General features: G+C 42.5%; 1 protein-coding gene across 1 annotated transcript; it reads right to left on the bottom strand.

Annotated features, from left to right (window-relative positions):
* Window positions 1-322: 322 nt before the first annotated feature.
* LOC308139225 (voltage-gated potassium channel subunit beta-2) lies at window positions 323-16,578 on the bottom strand (the record flags this gene model as incomplete). Its single annotated transcript, XM_080508576.1, has 14 exons — window positions 323-412; window positions 594-682; window positions 1,304-1,424; window positions 1,561-1,655; window positions 1,750-1,870; window positions 1,987-2,072; window positions 2,931-3,017; window positions 4,582-4,625; window positions 4,717-4,761; window positions 5,240-5,284; window positions 5,508-5,587; window positions 5,844-5,881; window positions 5,975-6,018; window positions 16,271-16,578. The coding sequence occupies 14 exons, from the start codon at window positions 16,576-16,578 to the stop codon at window positions 323-325; spliced, it is 1,293 nt and encodes a 430-aa protein (XP_080364702.1).
* Window positions 16,579-17,722: the final 1,144 nt, after the last annotated feature.

Here is a 17,722-nt window from a genome sequence, read left to right as displayed (position 1 = left end):
CCTTTTTTTTTTTTTAAACAAAACAAACAAAATAAAAGAATTAGTCTGTGAACAATCGACAGTGAGCAATATATGATCTGTTTTTGTTTCGTTTTTTTTTTCTTCTCCACAATTTGAGTGAATTCCTCATATTATTATTTTTTCTTCCCCCATACGTGATACAATGTACTGCGCAAAATGGTTATGCGCACATACTGGAAGCATAATGTTGCTGAGGACATGCAAGTTGTTGAGTATACAGCAGAGCAAAAAGCGATGTTTCCCCAACGCCTTAACCTTCTTCATCTTCTTGAAACATCATCTGTCACTCAGATTTGCATCTTCAAGCGCGCGACTCTTTCTTTGAGTGTGGCTTATTTCCCAGCAGGGCGTCGATCTCGGTGATGGTTTGGGGTGTCATTTGGGATAAAATCTGAAAAGGAGAAAAAGGGAGGAATCTGCCATGTTCAAACGTGATCCCTTGAATTTTGTGTCAGACTTTCATGTTGTACTGAACATAAAGAAGCGGTTTTAAATGGTATTCTAGTACCGTAAATCAGGAAAAAGGCATTGCTGCAGCTAAGGGAAGAGAAGGGAAGGGGGGGGGAGTTTACCCGCAGGGCACCCAGGTTCTCCAGTAGCTGGTCTGTATTAGAAACACCCAGAAGTACTGAGCTGACTCCCTCACTGCGCAGGCACCAGGCTGCAAAACAAGACAAACACACTAAAATCAGGCTCAGGTGGAAAAACCTTTCCAAACATATTCATCAAGCAAGCATCATGCCAACTATCACAAACATAAACCAAAATATTGAATAGATTTAAAGAGATGGAGAGACAAACACTACATGTTGATCATAATGTTAATGGATTTTCTCTGCATGTGATCAATCGAGGTACTTCTTATCTTCATATATGCAATAATACAAACAAAAGATGGAATTTTGCAACACTGACAGTAACACCCATGTGTTCAGGATGTGCAAAATCTTGCAAATGTAAAATCCAATGAATCTTGATTATGCCCGGACAGTCACATAACAAAATGAACAAAAGAGGCTCCTCTGTGTGACACCAGATACTGGGCCATGTGTGAACCCCATCCCCCATACTTTGTCAGGTATAAATTGAAATCCTTATTAATTAGATTATAACTGAGTTAATTTCAGGGAGTGAGAAATACCAAATTAAAACCAGTGACGGTTCACAAGAACCCCTGTGTTGAACACACCGAGCCCTCTGGCAGTGGAGGTGAGATGTTAAAGGCCCTCACAATAACCAGTGGCCCGACACTGTTAAAGCGGGTGGTTTTCCTGCTTCGTACCGATGGCTAACTGTGCGGCGGTGCAGCCCAGTCGGTCCGCCAGTAGATGGAGCTCCTTGATTTTAGCGAGCTGCCTGCGGCCCTCCTCACTGTTGACTCGCTCCTTCAGCCACTGGTATCCCTTCATCAGGACCAAAAAAGAGAAAATCACTGACACAGTACTGATTTCACGCTGTAGCACTCCCCGCGGAGCGGGTGGAGCTCCACACTGAGCTGGAGAAAATCACCCAGCAGTGCTGCTTCAAAATCTCTCTGACCTTCATGGCTGCTCTGGAGCACTCCGGTACGCCGTCGCTGTACTTCCCCGTGATTAATCCGCAAGCAAGCGGAGACCAAGTCATGGCTCCCACACCTGAACGAGTGCAGAAAGGGCAAGTGAAGAAAATGAGCCGGCAGATTAAAAGAAATCAGAAACACACCGAGCTGTGATTGTGAGGATGTCTCACCAATCTTGTGGTAGAGTTCAGGAAGCTGCACCTCCACTTTATCCCTTTGGAAATAGTGATACTCCGCCTGCTCGCACACAGGTGGTATCAGGTTGAACTGGCGTGCCACTGAGTAAGCCTCCTGGTGCCAGAGGAGTGGAAACAAAACGCCTGCTTACCGATCAGCACAAAAAAAAAGCTGACAAGCGTTACATTTGTAAAGAGTGGGCACTTGCAGAACGAGAGCTCTGCACTCACCATGATCTCCATGGCGCTCCAACGAGAGGTGCCCCAGTACATGGCCATACCCTGGTTTATTACGAACGTCATGGCCCGGACGATCTCTGCAAATCACAGCGTGTAGCATCTCACTAACAATTCCTCACTCATGAATCACACACTGCAGAGCGTGCAATCAGAAAAGCATGATCTTTTGTATAATTTAAAGTCAAACTACTGCATCTTTTTAAATGTCAACACATTAACAACATCATTGGAATATAATCTTTACACAATCTGTGTGTGCCGGAGCATCTAATCTCTCACAACATATAAACTTAAAGGTTTCAAATATCTTTTTCTATTTAAATTAAAAAAAAAATGCATTTTTTAAATTGAACTATAATAAAAATGTGCTTTTCTCTCTTTTTATTGCATTTTTTTTTCCAGTTTAAGAAGTATGTGAAAAACATTGATACATTTTGGGATAATTAATGACTTATGAGTGTAAAATACAAAGCTTAGACCACAGAAAGACGTGCAATCCTTCTGTATATGTTTAACTGATCTATAATATAGCTTTAGAATACATTGTAATGTTTTTAATCAAATTCTGTAATATATCGGTTGAAATACATTTTTATCATTTATTTAAGTGACGGCCTTCTTATAACTACACCTACAAATCACATTCTATGTTATCAATAATAATAATTACAACAAAATCACTGAAATTCACAGCATGTACCATTTGATTGAAAATACATATTTCTGATTAAACTGGCTGCATCTTTGACTGACATAAAGCACTCAACTCTAAACAACCTCTGGAAATCCCAGATTCCAATGTCTGAAACCCCAACATGTTATTAAAACTAAGTAAGTCAAATTTACATGATTGCATCTTCTTAATGCATAAAAAAACTTGTCTATTCACAACATATGTACGAGCAAAACTACTTTTACAACCATCTGAAACTGACCTTCCATCGGACTGTTGACGTCATTTCTGTTTGCAAAAACGATGTCCACGTAATCCATCTGGAGTCTTGATAAGGACCCTCTTAAACCTGCGGTAAACATTGAACATTTATTAGCGTCACAGTCGTCACACATTTTGAAAATCCATGAAGACATAACTATCTCTAACTAGGTGGATAAAACTGGGGCTAACATGATGCTTGAAGGGACGGTGGGAGTTACAAAAGTCAATTTTTACTGAACCCTAGTGGGAAAATGTTGTACAGTACATTTGTCCGGCGTGGATCCTAAAGGATTAGGTCGGGGCAAAGGAGATCCAACTTTCTTCCTCATTCCACAGTTTATGTCCTGTGTGAGAGCTAGGAGTGCCGGGTAGTTGGAAGTCTGTTTTCTATCCAAGTTTGTGCAAGCAAGCGGGATATTGGGTAATCATTTTATAAATCCATGTCCTTTCTGTTTGTTTTCTTTGGGTTTATATTTTGTTTTGTTTCGTTTTTTTTGGGTCCAGTTTGTGTTCTGCTCTCAGCTGCTCACCGTCAGTGTCTAAACTATTGTTTTGGTGCAGCTCTGGTTTCGCTACGATCGTCACATCATATTCTGGTGCATTTCTTTAGGGTTTTCATCAGCTGCACTGTCTTCATGATGAGATGGCAGTGGTGAAATTTCAACCAAACAATCATCTTCAGCTGTTTGTGGTCGTGCAACTGTTTGCAGTGCCTTCTCTCTAGACGACGTGAAACCGCAGGCTTTCGTCTGAGGTGAGCCAAAATTGTGCGTGTTGTCCCAAATGTGAGCACGTCATGAGCTCGCATGCCGTGAGAGCCTTGACATCGGCACCTCGTCGAGTCGTTACGCAATGACCTCAAATTAAAAGGCTTCATGATAATAATGGTCAAACAGCCCACTCAGCTCCTCAGTAAATGGTGGCCTCAGGCAACCTCAGAACAAACCAGTGACCACATACGAGCCAACAGCCTCTTGGCTTCTTTAGGATTATTTTTGGATGAGAAACACTCATTAGGTGACTAAAAAAAAACCCAGAAGTCTTCAGATGTCGTTTGCATCTTCCCTCGTATCCTCACCTGGCCCACTGTACCGTCTGTCTTTGATCCGCTCGTCTGACGACTGCAGCCCACCTCATCTGCATCAGCACTCTAAGTGATCATCCGATGAAAACATGCCCCTCATATCTCACAAACGTCACTCCTCTAACATAACCTCACAATGGCTGCAGAGGAGAATTCTTTCTTTTTGCCTTAGCCGGGATGAAACCGAGACATTTATTGGATTTTTATGGCCAGTTGATGTATTTACTGTGACATTGCAACGTGAGCAAGACAAACAGCCCTTGGACCCGCAGATTAAGAGGACATCAAATGATTTAGTCGTCGTCCGTTTAGAGGTTGAATGAAGGAACATTGAAGCATTTTAGAAACTATAAATATGCAAAGCATCCCAATAACCTCTGGACTGTGTTCAGCTCTTTCCTTGATTTATACATCACAGTTCGTGATGAGCAGGAAAACGCTGAGACGCTTGATCTCAGCTTTTCTTTAACTATCTGTTAGTGGGTTAACAATTCAATACAAAACAAACAAACAAAAATAAAAAATAAAAATAAAGCTAGATGGTTTCTGGATGATTATGCTTTACCTTCGATAATGTGCTTTCTGGAGAGTCCTCTCTCGGTCTCTGCTCTGTGGAGTGAAGAATATATACTTATTATTCATTTTCTAATTAAGATAATAAATGTTGAATATATTATTTTGCCATTTCATCTTTACTTACTGGCCTCCCCAATATATTTTTGTTGTGATGACGAAGCTTGAACGTCTGGTTGGAGCAGATTTAAGAGTATCATGAGCACAGTTTAATAGTAGTAGGCACATAGTTCTATTTTAATACCATCTCGACTGGTTAATGGTCACACTGTTCTCTCTTGTGCGTGTTAGCGTTAGCATAGCACATTAAAAATACATACATGCGTGTTCTTTAACCGTTGAGCAAGTCGTAGTATTATGATGTGGCACTTCATTTTCACATGAAAACATCTTCATCTTTTTATAGTCTTTTATGGGCTAAAGCACTACATGCATTTAAAAAACAAAAAACAAAAAAAGAAATCCCCTGTGATCATTTAATGGCATGTCCCTTCCAAAACTAATACAAAAACCTTGTGGCAATACATTGCATTTCAGAAAGGGATTATTGGGGATTATTTAAAAAAAAACAACAACATCTGGGATCTAATGGGGTTAGAAAGCTTTTATCATGTGTATGTGAGTCACTCTGGTCAAGGGAGTAACATTACCTCCAGCCTTTCTTCTTAATAATGTTCCCTAAAGTGATTTCGGCTCTGTGGACGAACACATATTTGATTGCGATGAGTTGATGCACACGTGAAATCTTCTCACAACAACACAGAATGCAGGCAGGAAAGTCTGTGAACACATGCATGTATCCAAGAGACCTAATCACATGTTTATTTGAGTGAATCATTTGTCTTCCATGGAGGAAGACGAAATCGAGAGGCGAAAAAGTTTTAACGGGAGGCTCGGTAGGAGAAAGTGCTGTCTCACCTTCCAGAGGCGTACACCTCCGCCGTGTCAAACAAGTTCACGCCGTTCTCATAAGCTATGGTCATCAGGTTCTCAGCCATCTGAGGGAACACAAAAAAATTGCGACCGAGAGAGTGAGACCATGGATAAATTCCAATTACCCAGAGGTAGTTCGTGAAGGGCACCACGCAGGACAGGATAATACGGTCGGGATACAGACCACGTCTCACCGAGCAACTGCGGCTTTGAGGTCCGAGAGACTTTGAGGCAATTCTCTAATTGACGACACTGAGATTTCTCGTCGGTGTGCATAGTTAAACACAAAGATTCATACAGAGAAAACAGCACAGCTCTCACCTCATCCGGGATCTGTGATCCGAATGTCACCCAGGTGCCTGACGGAGAGAATGCACAGGTAAGGAGAGGTTTCGTTTAGTTTGAAGGGTTTTAAGTGAATTGATATTTTGGTGCCTTCAAACCCAACTCACCTAACCCGAGGCAGGAAACGCGCAGGCCTGACTTCCCCAGGTTCCTGTGGAAAAAGCAAAAAAAAAAAAAGAAGAGGAAAACTCTGTTCAGCTCCAAAAATATCACAGAAAGAAAGAAAAAAAGATTTGCAATACTACTGCACATACAACACTACACTGGCTGATTATATACCATTATAAGCAACGGCAGGTGACGTTCAGTATAATAATCAACAATCCTTCCACTTAAGATTTGGTTCGGGGTGTTTCTGTGTGGAATTTGCATGTCCTGGGATGATGATGACGGATGATGACTTATAAATAAACACAAAGAATAATCCAATGAAACCACAGTAAATGTTAAACCAGGTGTTACGGGTAACATAACACAGGATGGAAAGGTAAACCCTGGTGTATTTTCTTTGAGTGGTATTCCTCGATACTACTCTACAGCTGCTAAGTGAGTTCCTCGCCCGTGGTTAAATTACTGCCTGTGTCTTAATTATTTCTAAACAATTGACCTTTCATCCTTCATATGTTAACAGTTCAGTGTATTACAGTGGGTCAGTGAAACAGCTGGAGGGGACAGAGCTCAGCTCGATGAGAGCCTCTCTGGTCAATACGGTAAAAGGCCTAAAATGTTCCATAAGCTGGAGAAGGAGTCCATTACCCAACACGCCACATCTGATTATCCAGACAGCTGAATTTTGAAGGGCGGCGGGGCTGCGTTCTGACCGCAGAAGCATGTACGGCTGAGAATGATGTTGGCTTCATGCTCGCTCTCCTCCTCCATGTGTGCTCTCCCCCATTCTAATTAGCCGGGGAGGCAGCTGGAGAAGATCTGCAGTGCAACTCGCTGCTCGCCGCCTTTTCATTTCCAGCGCCTCTCCCCTCGCCGCTCGTCTGCCTGTCTGCCTGCGTCCGGCACAAATAGCCAAATGCAGAAAGACAGACTGTCAGAGCATTTACACTCAGTCCAACGAATCCTGCTTTTATTTTCCCGGTCTATTTTTAATGCGCGACCTAAAGCTATTTTTAGATTCCTGCATATGTAAGCATTTGTGTCCCAGTGTGTATTGTGTGTGTGTGTGTCTGCGCGTGTTTGAGGAGCATTGATGTGCTGTGTGTGTGTGTGTGTGTGTGGGTGAGAGTTGCATATTGTTTGTGTCATTGCGTTAAAGTCTGTCAAAATAGCACATGAGTGGAAGGTCAGGGATGCTTTATGGAGGGAAAATGTGTTTGTGAGATCTTTTTATGAATCCTTGTATGGTAATCGCCGGGCTCTGGTTCACCGTTTGTCAACCAATGACAGCTCTCCCTGCTCCAGCACACTCACAGTCCCTTTGAACACGGGGAGTAAATAGAAATGAGGCACATGGGAACAGCACAATTCAGGGTTGTTGTTTTTTTTTTGGCAAAACCGTTCTTTTTTTTCTTCCCCCCTCATATTTTTTTTATCGGTTTCTTTTTCCTTTCGAGGCACGTTTTGTGACATTCATCAAAATATATCTTTTGTGCCTCGACTTCAGTCAGGGGAAGTTAAAATGAACATTTGACAAGGTTGAGCCAGCAGCAGCAGCAGCAGCATCCTAAACATGCTCCCTGCAGCTTAAGCTACAAAACTGACTAAAAATAGCTGGTGAAGAAAGCTGATGTATCTCCACCAGTCAGCCATAACTTTATAACCCGTTTGCCAAATACTGTGTTGGTCTGTTTTGGGTTTTTTTTTTTTTGCTGCTGAAACACAGCTGACCCATCCACGAGACCTCTGAAGGTTCTCTGGGGGTATCTGGTAATAGTAACAGTGTTTTCTATCGGCCGCAGCTCATCCAGAAACACCGAGGAAAAACCAGCACATCGCACCAAGTCTCTGTGCTGCTCTCCTTCGTGTCAAAGGATCGACTTCGCCCCTCCCTGTGTGTCAGGCCTCCTCCACATTACCACCTTCTCCTGCTCCCTCAGATCCTCCTCCACCATCCACCTCACTCCGTCTGGCTCAGCACTGGCGACGGACGGACGGACGGACGGACGGACGGACGGACGGAATCACTCACTCCCCCCTGGACATCCGCAACACCGAATACTTTCCCCTGTTTGAAACCTCTTAAAGTCTGCTTACTCACTGTGATCTCATTACGCCATATTTTATTTGCTTGTTGTTGTTTTTTTATTCTCCTCTTTGTACAGCGTTGTTGAGTATTTTATATGGCGTTTCAAATAAAGTATAATTTTTGAGATTTCTCCAAAATCTTGTGACTTCGCTATAAATCACTGAAAGGTCTCGGTCCTGAAGTCATCTTTGATTCACTGGAAGTTTCTGAAGGTCCCAGATCCTTCAGATCATCAGGAATAGATTTAGATTTAAGTTTTCCAATGAAATCAAAGCAACTTGAGGTCATCCTCACCTTTTATATGTCTTCATGGTTGCATTTGTTTGGGGATTTTTTTTTAATAACAACATTATTGATCTGAGAAGCTGTTTTAATGGGTTTTTTTTTCCTATCATCAACGTTTTGGGGAGAATTTTAAGAATACACCTTTGGATGTTTGATTAAAAACTATAGTATTTATCCTGAGACCCTCCTCCGCTGGCAAAAAATACTCTAAGAAAGGCTGTTTTCCAACTTAATCACAAATACTCTCCCTCCCTGTCCAAATCATACCACAGTGACATACAGGAAAGGTTATGTGTGACAAACAGCGAATCATGACTCAGCACAAGGATAATGTCAAGTGTCCAGCAGCATCCAAAGCCTTCTCTGCTTCTGCGTGCTTCTAATCAACATACTTTTTAAGGACGGAAAACAAGTGCATGAAGCTGACAGACTAATGTTGGCCCAAACGCTGCGTATGAACACATCGGGACTGGAAGCAAATGAGAAAGCGGCGTGAGTTAGTGGGTGAATCCCATTAATGCTGTGTCACATATCATGTTGGAATATGGCCGTTTATTTTATTTCTGGAAGGAGGCTGTCATTGTTTCTGTGTGTGACAACTGGCCGCCTCCTCCCTGCTCTCGACTCACCGCTCTCTGCAGTGCTGCAGTCTGCTAAATTACTATCAGTGAGTCTGGAGCGACACATGCTCTCTCTCTTTTTCCTCTCACTATCTTTTTCATGACAGTCCTTCCCACTATCTCGGTAACACATGCATACAATCACACACACACACACACATATACACACACACAGAGACGCTCAGTGTATATTTCAGCTGACAGGGGATTTTGAGCGATGCTTTGACCAACAAATGAGCGAGATCTATACTGCGCGAGCATCTCAGCGAGGCCAGTCGATGCTTTCACGTGAATATTCACGCTTGATGGGAATTACACTCAAACAGAGGCATGGATCTACATACGGACATGCATGAATGCACTTGTGAGCAGGGCACAGAGAAACGCAGATGCTTCTGCGTAGCATTTTTCATAAGCAGGGCTCTCCATGTTTTCTTGTCTATTTTTTTTTTTTCTCTTCTGTGATAAATCATGTTCTCCAAACAAGGTGATTATAGGGACTTGGCTGTTCCCCGCCATGCATTATTAATGAGAGAGAGAGGGAGGAGGCACACAGGTGCTCGGTCATGGTGTAGTCAGCATTTTAACCTGTGCTGACATTTACAGTTAGTTTTCACCTGAGACGGGGGAAAGACACGATATACAGATGGTTAGGTGCAAATGATGGATTTTTTTTTCCCAGCAGTTGTCATAAAATGCCACACACATGCTGAGCAGGCTCTTCTCCAGAGGAAAGCACACCTAGATATTAATAACACTCGCATCAGTCTGTGTGTGTGTGTGTCAGAGTGTGCGTGCGTGTGCTTATATATGCATTTTCTTTCTGAGCACAAACTGTGGGAAGATGGTGGACTGTCTGCTCTCTTTGACTAATGCTGTATTCACAGTTTCTGACTTGAAAGGGTCACTTCACCCTAATTATAAGGAGCATGTTTTCTCGCCCATGCAGAGATGTATGCTTTCGCTTCAGCACAACAGTGCTGAATTTATTTTTACAGGATTTTGTTTTGAAACCAACAACAACAACAACAACAACAACAACAACAACATGTGCTCTGTATAATCAGCCTTCTTTGTATTTGCAGCGATCCAGACAGTCGAGCACAGAGAGCACATACAACGCTACACCGGCTCCATTTATGAGAGCCCAGAGGAGACAGGAAGTACAACACAATAAACACATTTACCTGTGGTAATGATGCTGAGAGCCTCGACTTAGTTACTCAAGCATTTCTGAATGTTACGGGATGCCTTATTTTTGGTCAGCCGTGACGTTGCCCGACAAATATTTGGCAAGACACTCAACTTTGAATTTTCGGAGTATCAGCTTCTCTCGCAAAATCGTAAGAAACCAAATTATCTCTGTGGCTGAGTAACAGCTTCAGTGTGAATTTCTCTTCTTTGGCTAAACAACCTCTGTAACTGTGAGGGACAAGAAACCAGAGTTAACCCTGACAGAGTGTGAATTCTCGTTTCAGCTATTTTCAAGATAAACAACAGACTTATCGTGTAATGTGATGTTTTTAATTTGGTTATATTAAAACTGTTAGGAAAAGTAGGTCTGTGCTAATTATAAAATACTCAAGCTGTGAGTGGACTAAATGGAAAAAAAAAACAAAGCAAAAAAGGCACATAGAGAGTCATTCTCCCGCACACACACTCACACACACAGAAGCACAATTTCAGCTGCTGTCCTCCAACGCTGCATATCCTCTGCTAACACTTCATTAGCGGTCGTGACTCTCCTATTAACTGAAAATGTACATAATGAAGTTGCACAGGAGAGAGGGCACACGAGCTGATCTTAAAGTGACAAACATTTGCATAACAGTGGATAGTATCAAAGTTTGGGAGATGGTGTTAATGATCATCAACATTAAAGTCCCGCGGAGGAACCGGGCGTGAAATTTGCCCCGAGGCCGAAATGACAGCCGAAAAAGAATGTCGAGTCATTTTTACGTATTGAAATGTTAATGAAAACCTTTGTCGGAAAAGGTCACCGCACTGTGTTGCTACCTGTTTTATGTCTGCGGAGGAGGAAGAAGATGGGTATTTGAGCAATATGGCATTTTTGTTGTTTACAGCCACGTAAGTCACAGCTCAGTGGATTTAAAATGATGAAATATGGCCACGAAGACAGGTTTGAGCACCATGTCATGTTTGGTTTTTCGTCTGCGCTTCTTTTAAGATTGAAGCTACTTTGCCTCCATGAATTAAATGGGAAAGACGGTCAAAACAGTGAATGTCAATGTTACGGGATACTACTTGCTGGGGGAGGGAGGTGGCTTTGATATATAACTGCTATTTGTCAAAATAAGAATGGCTCAAAAAAGCACATATGGGAGTCAGGAGGCAGTTCTTTCTAGCAAAAGGATATTTTCCCCCATGCATTTCTAATAAGAAAAAATAAATGATAAATGAACAAATTATTTGTAATATATGGTACTGGACGTGAATTGATGTTAATATCTTAAAATGTGATGGTTTTCATTTAAGTCTGACTTGTCAAAGAGGTTTAAGCCTTACAGAGCAATAAAAAGACCTCTGACTCACTTGTTATGCTCATGTACTGAAGCTTCACCTCTACAAATGTGTGTTTTAGCACAATATCAATTATTCCTGCTTCAGCTTTAAATGATTTATTTAATTTTTTTAAACTTATATATGATATATGACAATATGATAACACAATTTCAAAACATGGGACCAACAGGCAGGATCAGCTTTGGAGCAGAGATCATTCTAGCAAGGTTTAACATGAAACCTTCTGTGCATATTTAGACTAAAACCTTTTGAACATGTTTGTGATTAATTTCATTATAATGTTGATTTTTAATGCACGATAATGTCATTCAAATCAAAGCAATATTTTATACATGCTGAAGCAAGTCTGCTGTTGATCTTTGAGAAATATGTGAGACATTTCCTGATTGTGCAAAGATCTCTCTCTCGCTCTCTCTCTCTCTCTCTCTCTGCTCTGTCTTACATAATAACATGCAATAATGACTTTGACTCTGCCAAGAGACAATATCAGTCTTTGACTTTGACGAGACAGACTCCTACGAAGACGTGACGTGGATATTGTGGCTCTGATTATGATGCTCGCAGCTCAGGACTGGCCTTCTAAGTCTTCCCGCGACCGTTTTTAGTCGATTATTGACAAATATAAGCCTCATCAAACAACAATAACCCAGAGGTCACTCCACATTTTCCAGATACGCTAAGTGATGTGCTTTATGTACCTTTTAGAGTACAGTAGTTTTTTTTTATTTATCTCTTGACATATATAAGAAGAGAACTGCTGGAATAATCAGCTAGAGATTTCGTTGATATAATTTCATAGTTTCAGATCTTTATTTTCCACCAGTTTGATTGAAATCAAGCCAGTGAAGGACTTTGTTTAAAACTTCTTGGCTCTGAGCATGAGTCACTAATCTGTTCATTCAGTTAAGGGGGAAAAAAATCCAGAAAGGGAAAGAAAAGAAGGAGAGCTGAAGGTCAAGGTGGTTACTGCCTGCTGGCTTGTTTTCTTCCCTATTACACAAACCATTTATTTCCTATGATTACTAATCATGATGACAATACGATGCCAAATGATTTAATTAGGACCAAATCATTAATAATGATGCCTCTGCCCTCAGGAATTCCTTCACTGTCTCAGCGATGTGGAGCATTTATACCAAGTTAAGTACGAGTGAGTATTAGTTGAGTGAGTATTGTGTGTATTGTGAAGTATAAATGTTAACTGTTAAACTGTGATGTGAGGTTATCATTTTCCCAGTAACATACGTTGAGGGCAATAACTCGGGGGGCTGGTTCACCGTCTCAGAGCGCTAAATGATGACAATATATTTGTAAAAGCATCAGAACCGGTGATTCAGCCGTTACATCATCCGGCTGCTGAAAGTTCAGGCTTTTGAAACTCACCAGTTCAAGTGTACTCGTTTGAAGGACAACACCTCTCTGAATGTCAGAGTGCTTCAAATCCTGGCACAAATGTGCAAATACATGTCGGGGTTTTTTTGTGGGGTTTTTTTTTTGGTATGCAAGGAAATATCACCTCAGAAAGTGTCTGAATATGGTAATATAATAAGATGGGACTTTTTCCAAACCCCAAAAGGAGTTTCAATAGCTCCTGACAAAAAGCTTGTAAATGAACACTATATTTAAGACTTTAGACGTACAACTAAAACAACTACATTCATAAAGTTTTAACATGTGTTCATTAGCTTTGCAGACTCACAATCAAAGGAAGTGCAGAGCTCGCTCACTAATATTTCATCTACTTCTGGTTCAATCCTCACAGGAAATAGAAGAACAGAAGTAACAAATTCCTTATTTCATTTTTTTTAACCAGGTTATGGAATAAATTTATCCGACCCAGAGATTTCCAGGCAATCAGCCGAAACTCCTCGTCTCCATTTTTTTTTGTGGGAGGCTAAATTAACTCACTGGCATCACACATTTGGCACACAGACATGGGTGTGGTATCAGTCTCTTCTCCTCACTCTCTGCAGCTCATATCTGTATTTCCTCTAAACGCTAAGCAGTTCGTTTGATGTATGCAGAGCTGACGCACAGATCCATTATTTGGAGACTCAGATGAAAGCACTCAGAATGTTTTTTGTTTGTTTGATAAATATAACAATGTTTTACAAACAAACAGACAACAGTGTTTGACCTGATCTGAGCGTTGGATGTTTTCATGGCTCCTTTACTGAAATGAGCCACCTCTCACTCGTGCATTTTGATAAAGGCATCCAGTTGCCATCACACCATGCCCCAAAGAGCTATTAACCAAGGCCTGGGAGAAACAGTAGTGCATTAATGTATGCCGGATACAGACCTTTTATAATAATGCTGAGGATCAAATTCCCAAATAACCTTTCAAACGTATAACCTAGATGTTTGTTTGTAAACACCACAACTCAAAATCAAGAAATCTCACTCAATTTTACCCATAATATTCAAAATTTGACTCTGTACAAATAAATGACAATTGTAGTTTTGTTTCTGAAGCATTTTTTTTTTAACAGACGACGATGAAGCCAAATTGTAAAATGTTTTTGGTTTTTTTTAAGCATTTTGGCTCTTCTGAACATTTCAGAATTTTGTTTGTATGATGTTCAGTATTCTGACATACTGTACTTCTATTTTGAGTTTTCATGTATTTTATCAAGTCGTGCAAAAAAAATAACAAACCTGACAAGATATGTAACTGACCAGTGACAAAAGTGAATGGATGACTTTTGTCTTATCTTCAAATAGGTCAACCCAAACACAGTGCGCGCACGGACACGCACAGTTTGGTGCTTTAGTAGTTTGAATAGTAACTTGATCATAAAAGGTGAAATATAGGAGGGAATTGGGGAACAAACCTAGAAGGAGCTGATGGGAGCTAAAGCAGACTGCAGGGCCATCGTCTACAACCTGCCAGTGAGTGATAAACATTGTTCAAATAGTGGGTGGATTCAAAAACACATAGCCACACCCAACAAATATTATGCAAAGTCTTAAGATTGTGCTTTCTTTGTGGTTTTTCACGATAGCTTATTTCATCGTTTCGTTTCGTATAGCATTCATTTCTAAGGACACCAAGAAAAGGTTTTTTTTTACTAAATCATGTAATCGCTTCATCCTGCTGACCTCCACAATGTCGACGTGATTTTGGCACGAGGGACTCCTTGTGATATTTACCGAGCCTCGGTCCGTGTCCTGTCGGGGAATCTTCTGCAGCCACAGACGGACTGAAACAGGCTGGATGGTTCACGTGTGCATTCCTGCTTCTGCCGGACCTCCGTCCCACTGCTACAACAGTGCTAAACGTGAAAACGCACGACCACGGCACGGCCACCACCGCCTCTGTTGCCAGGTGGCGGCGCTTAGGGCAGACTCGGATGCAGAAAGGACTGATAAGCGACAGCAGTGCCGGCTGATTAGAAAATAAGACAAAAACTAAAGGCAATGCCTGGGGTGTTGCCAATAGCAACTGGAGCTCGGCCATATGCTGTATAGACTTATTGTGCTGCCGCACTCGCATTTAGTGACACTTTTCTAGAAGAACTAGAAAACAATCCCATCTAGCCACAGGTATATATGCATTTGTAAAGTTGGATGGAAAAAAAAAAAAAAAAAAAAAAAAGGAGTCGTGTGGATATCCCAGTTCCTTCTTGGCCCTTATTCCCTTTTTAAGCGTCCTATTAAATAGAAACTAAATTGACTGAGGCGAATGGCAGCAATTCAATCAACCTGATTACCAGGAAAACAGGTCGTTAAAACTCTCCTCCTAGTTATTGAATTGTAGTGTCTAAATGACGGAAGCATATGGGGCATATGAGGCTGCGGTCTGCAGGGTGATATTGAAGTGCACACATTTTCGTTTTATATGCACATTCATATACATATGCGTTAAGTCCCAGTGCTCCAGGAACCCCTCTGTGAGTGAGATCTGCATGAACAGCTGTCCTTGTCAAGCTGACTAATCCATCAAGGTGAACTGAATATATGTCTGACAAAACCCCAAATCCCATTTTTTTTTTTTTTTTTGCTGTTTATCTGCTGATTTTCTATTTTATTTCCTACGTTCTGACTTACGTTATGACGTGCACGCAACGGTGGTTTTCTGTGCATAAAATACTCTGCTGCAACACCATTGTATGAAAATTAAAAGCCTTTATAACCTCCTGGAGACACTGGGTGTCTTGGGGTGATTTTAGCAAAGCTGTTATTGGAAAGAGGCTCTTTATTAATCTGTTGCAAAGAGCAGGAGGCGAAATCTGCATAAAGTCTGCAGCGAACGCTCCTATGTGCATACTGTCTGTTGTACTTTGATAACATTATTGCTGTTTGCTATGGATTACGAAAGCATTTTTTTTTTTTTTACATCCATCAGCGTAAGCGTTTTTCAGGAGTAAATGTCACATCTTTATAATGGCAGAGGAGTCACTGCTGGGTGTGCACTGTCTGGGGTGTTTCTCACCGCCTAATGGATACGTAGGCAGCCGGCACAGTGCACTGCAGGAGTGCATGTTGGTGACAGCCTAACCTCATAGTCACCACGAATCTCCACGAAACAGATGCACAGTGATAGACATTTAAAAGGCTGGTGATGTTCAACCATGATGGTGGCTCGACACCGTCACCTGCCAGCAGAATCTCTGCTGTTGCTGCTTGTCGTACTAATCTGAGACAATGTGTCGGCCAAAAGGCCCCAATGATCAAAGTGAAATGGATCCACGTGACGTGAAGGGACTTGCCGCTTCTGCTCCGCCCCTCGGCACCTCACGGGCCCACATCCTCACCTGTACTTCATGCTGGTGTGTCGCCCGATGGCTTCCTTCATGTGGGCATGGCCCTGCGGCGTCTGCCGGGTCCCGGACCCCTCCCTGATCTTGACGGAGCCCTGGGAGATGTAGTTGCCATTGCTGCCCTGTCCTCCTCCCCCACCACCTCCGCCTCCTCCACCTCCACTACCGCCACCTCCTCCTCCTCCTCCACCCCCTACTCCTCCACTGCTTCCTCCAGGAGGTGGAGCAGTGCGAAGGCCACAGAGCCGGTCCTCACTGCGACTCTTGAGGTTGTGCTCAGTGCATGCGAAGGACACCTGCATCTTGATCTGCGGTGCCTCTCGCTTCACGGGGAAAGAAGGGGTGCAAAGTCACACAAACGGCAATGTCTACAATGCAAACTGTTGATGCCGCTTGGCCACGGTCTCCTGTTGTGCTGTTGTGGCAACGCAGTGATGTTCATACAAAGAGCTCAGACAGGGCAGGTCAAAGATGCTGGCCCGGAGTTGGAGGGAGCAGGCGAGAGTCCAGCCTCTAACATGACACACGCAGAGCCACCGTCTGCTCCGTCTCCTGTCTGGTGATGCAAATCTGGCGAAAGGCTCTTTGGAGGTTTCACACTCACAAGATGCATCAGGGCTGCCCTCCAAAAATCCTCAGGAAGCTTGTAAGCTCACAGCAGTCCTCAGATGAATTTGGGGATGTTGTGGCGGTTCTTGGGAAGCCCCGAAAAAAACCTCAGTGCAACAGAAACCTCCCCGGAGAGTGTCAGCCTCTTGGCCTTTTCCCCCACATACATGCACGGACTCCTATGGCTTATGTTGGGTGATAAAGCACTTGCCAGCTTGCTGTTTTCCCTTCAGCTGAGGTTAGTTGAGTCTGTCTTGGGCTGGGGAGCTCCGGAGTGTGCCGCAGCAATGACACAATCACAGCTACAGGCATCCTCGCACCCCGCGTCGAAATAAGGCATATTTCATTTTTTATTTAGATATATCGCAAGGTAGGTCTGCATGATAGCAGAAATTTTAAAAAAAATTATAAAATGAAACAAACAAACAAAAAAAACAACGACCGGCTTAATTGCCCTAATTTACATTGCCGAGGAGAAACAGTCCGAGGAGGGTAAACACAGCTGATGAGATGCGAATTCACACAGTCAAAGTCCGCCGATGCATCATCGCCCGGCAGCTTCACCGAATAGATGCGGGAGGAGAGAGATCAGAAGAAGAAAAAACACTGAGCGGCGTTTTCATCCACCCTCAGCGCGTCAGAGAGTTCACATACCGGCAGCAAGTGCGCACGTCTCCCGGTACAAGGCTGGATCTCACGGCGCGCGCGTTTGGAAAAAATGCCGGCATTGCACTGGTCCGAAAAGCAGCCGCAGCCGCAGCAGACATTTCAGACGCTCGATGCCGCCTCTCTCCTCTGCTTCAGCATCATCCGCCTTTCCTTTTTTTTCTCCCTCAC

This window comes from Blennius ocellaris, assembly GCF_963422515.1.
Source record: "Blennius ocellaris genome assembly, chromosome: 14".
NCBI classification, from domain to species: Eukaryota; Metazoa; Chordata; class Actinopteri; order Blenniiformes; family Blenniidae; genus Blennius; species Blennius ocellaris.
This window is presented reverse-complemented; position numbering and strand designations above follow the sequence as displayed.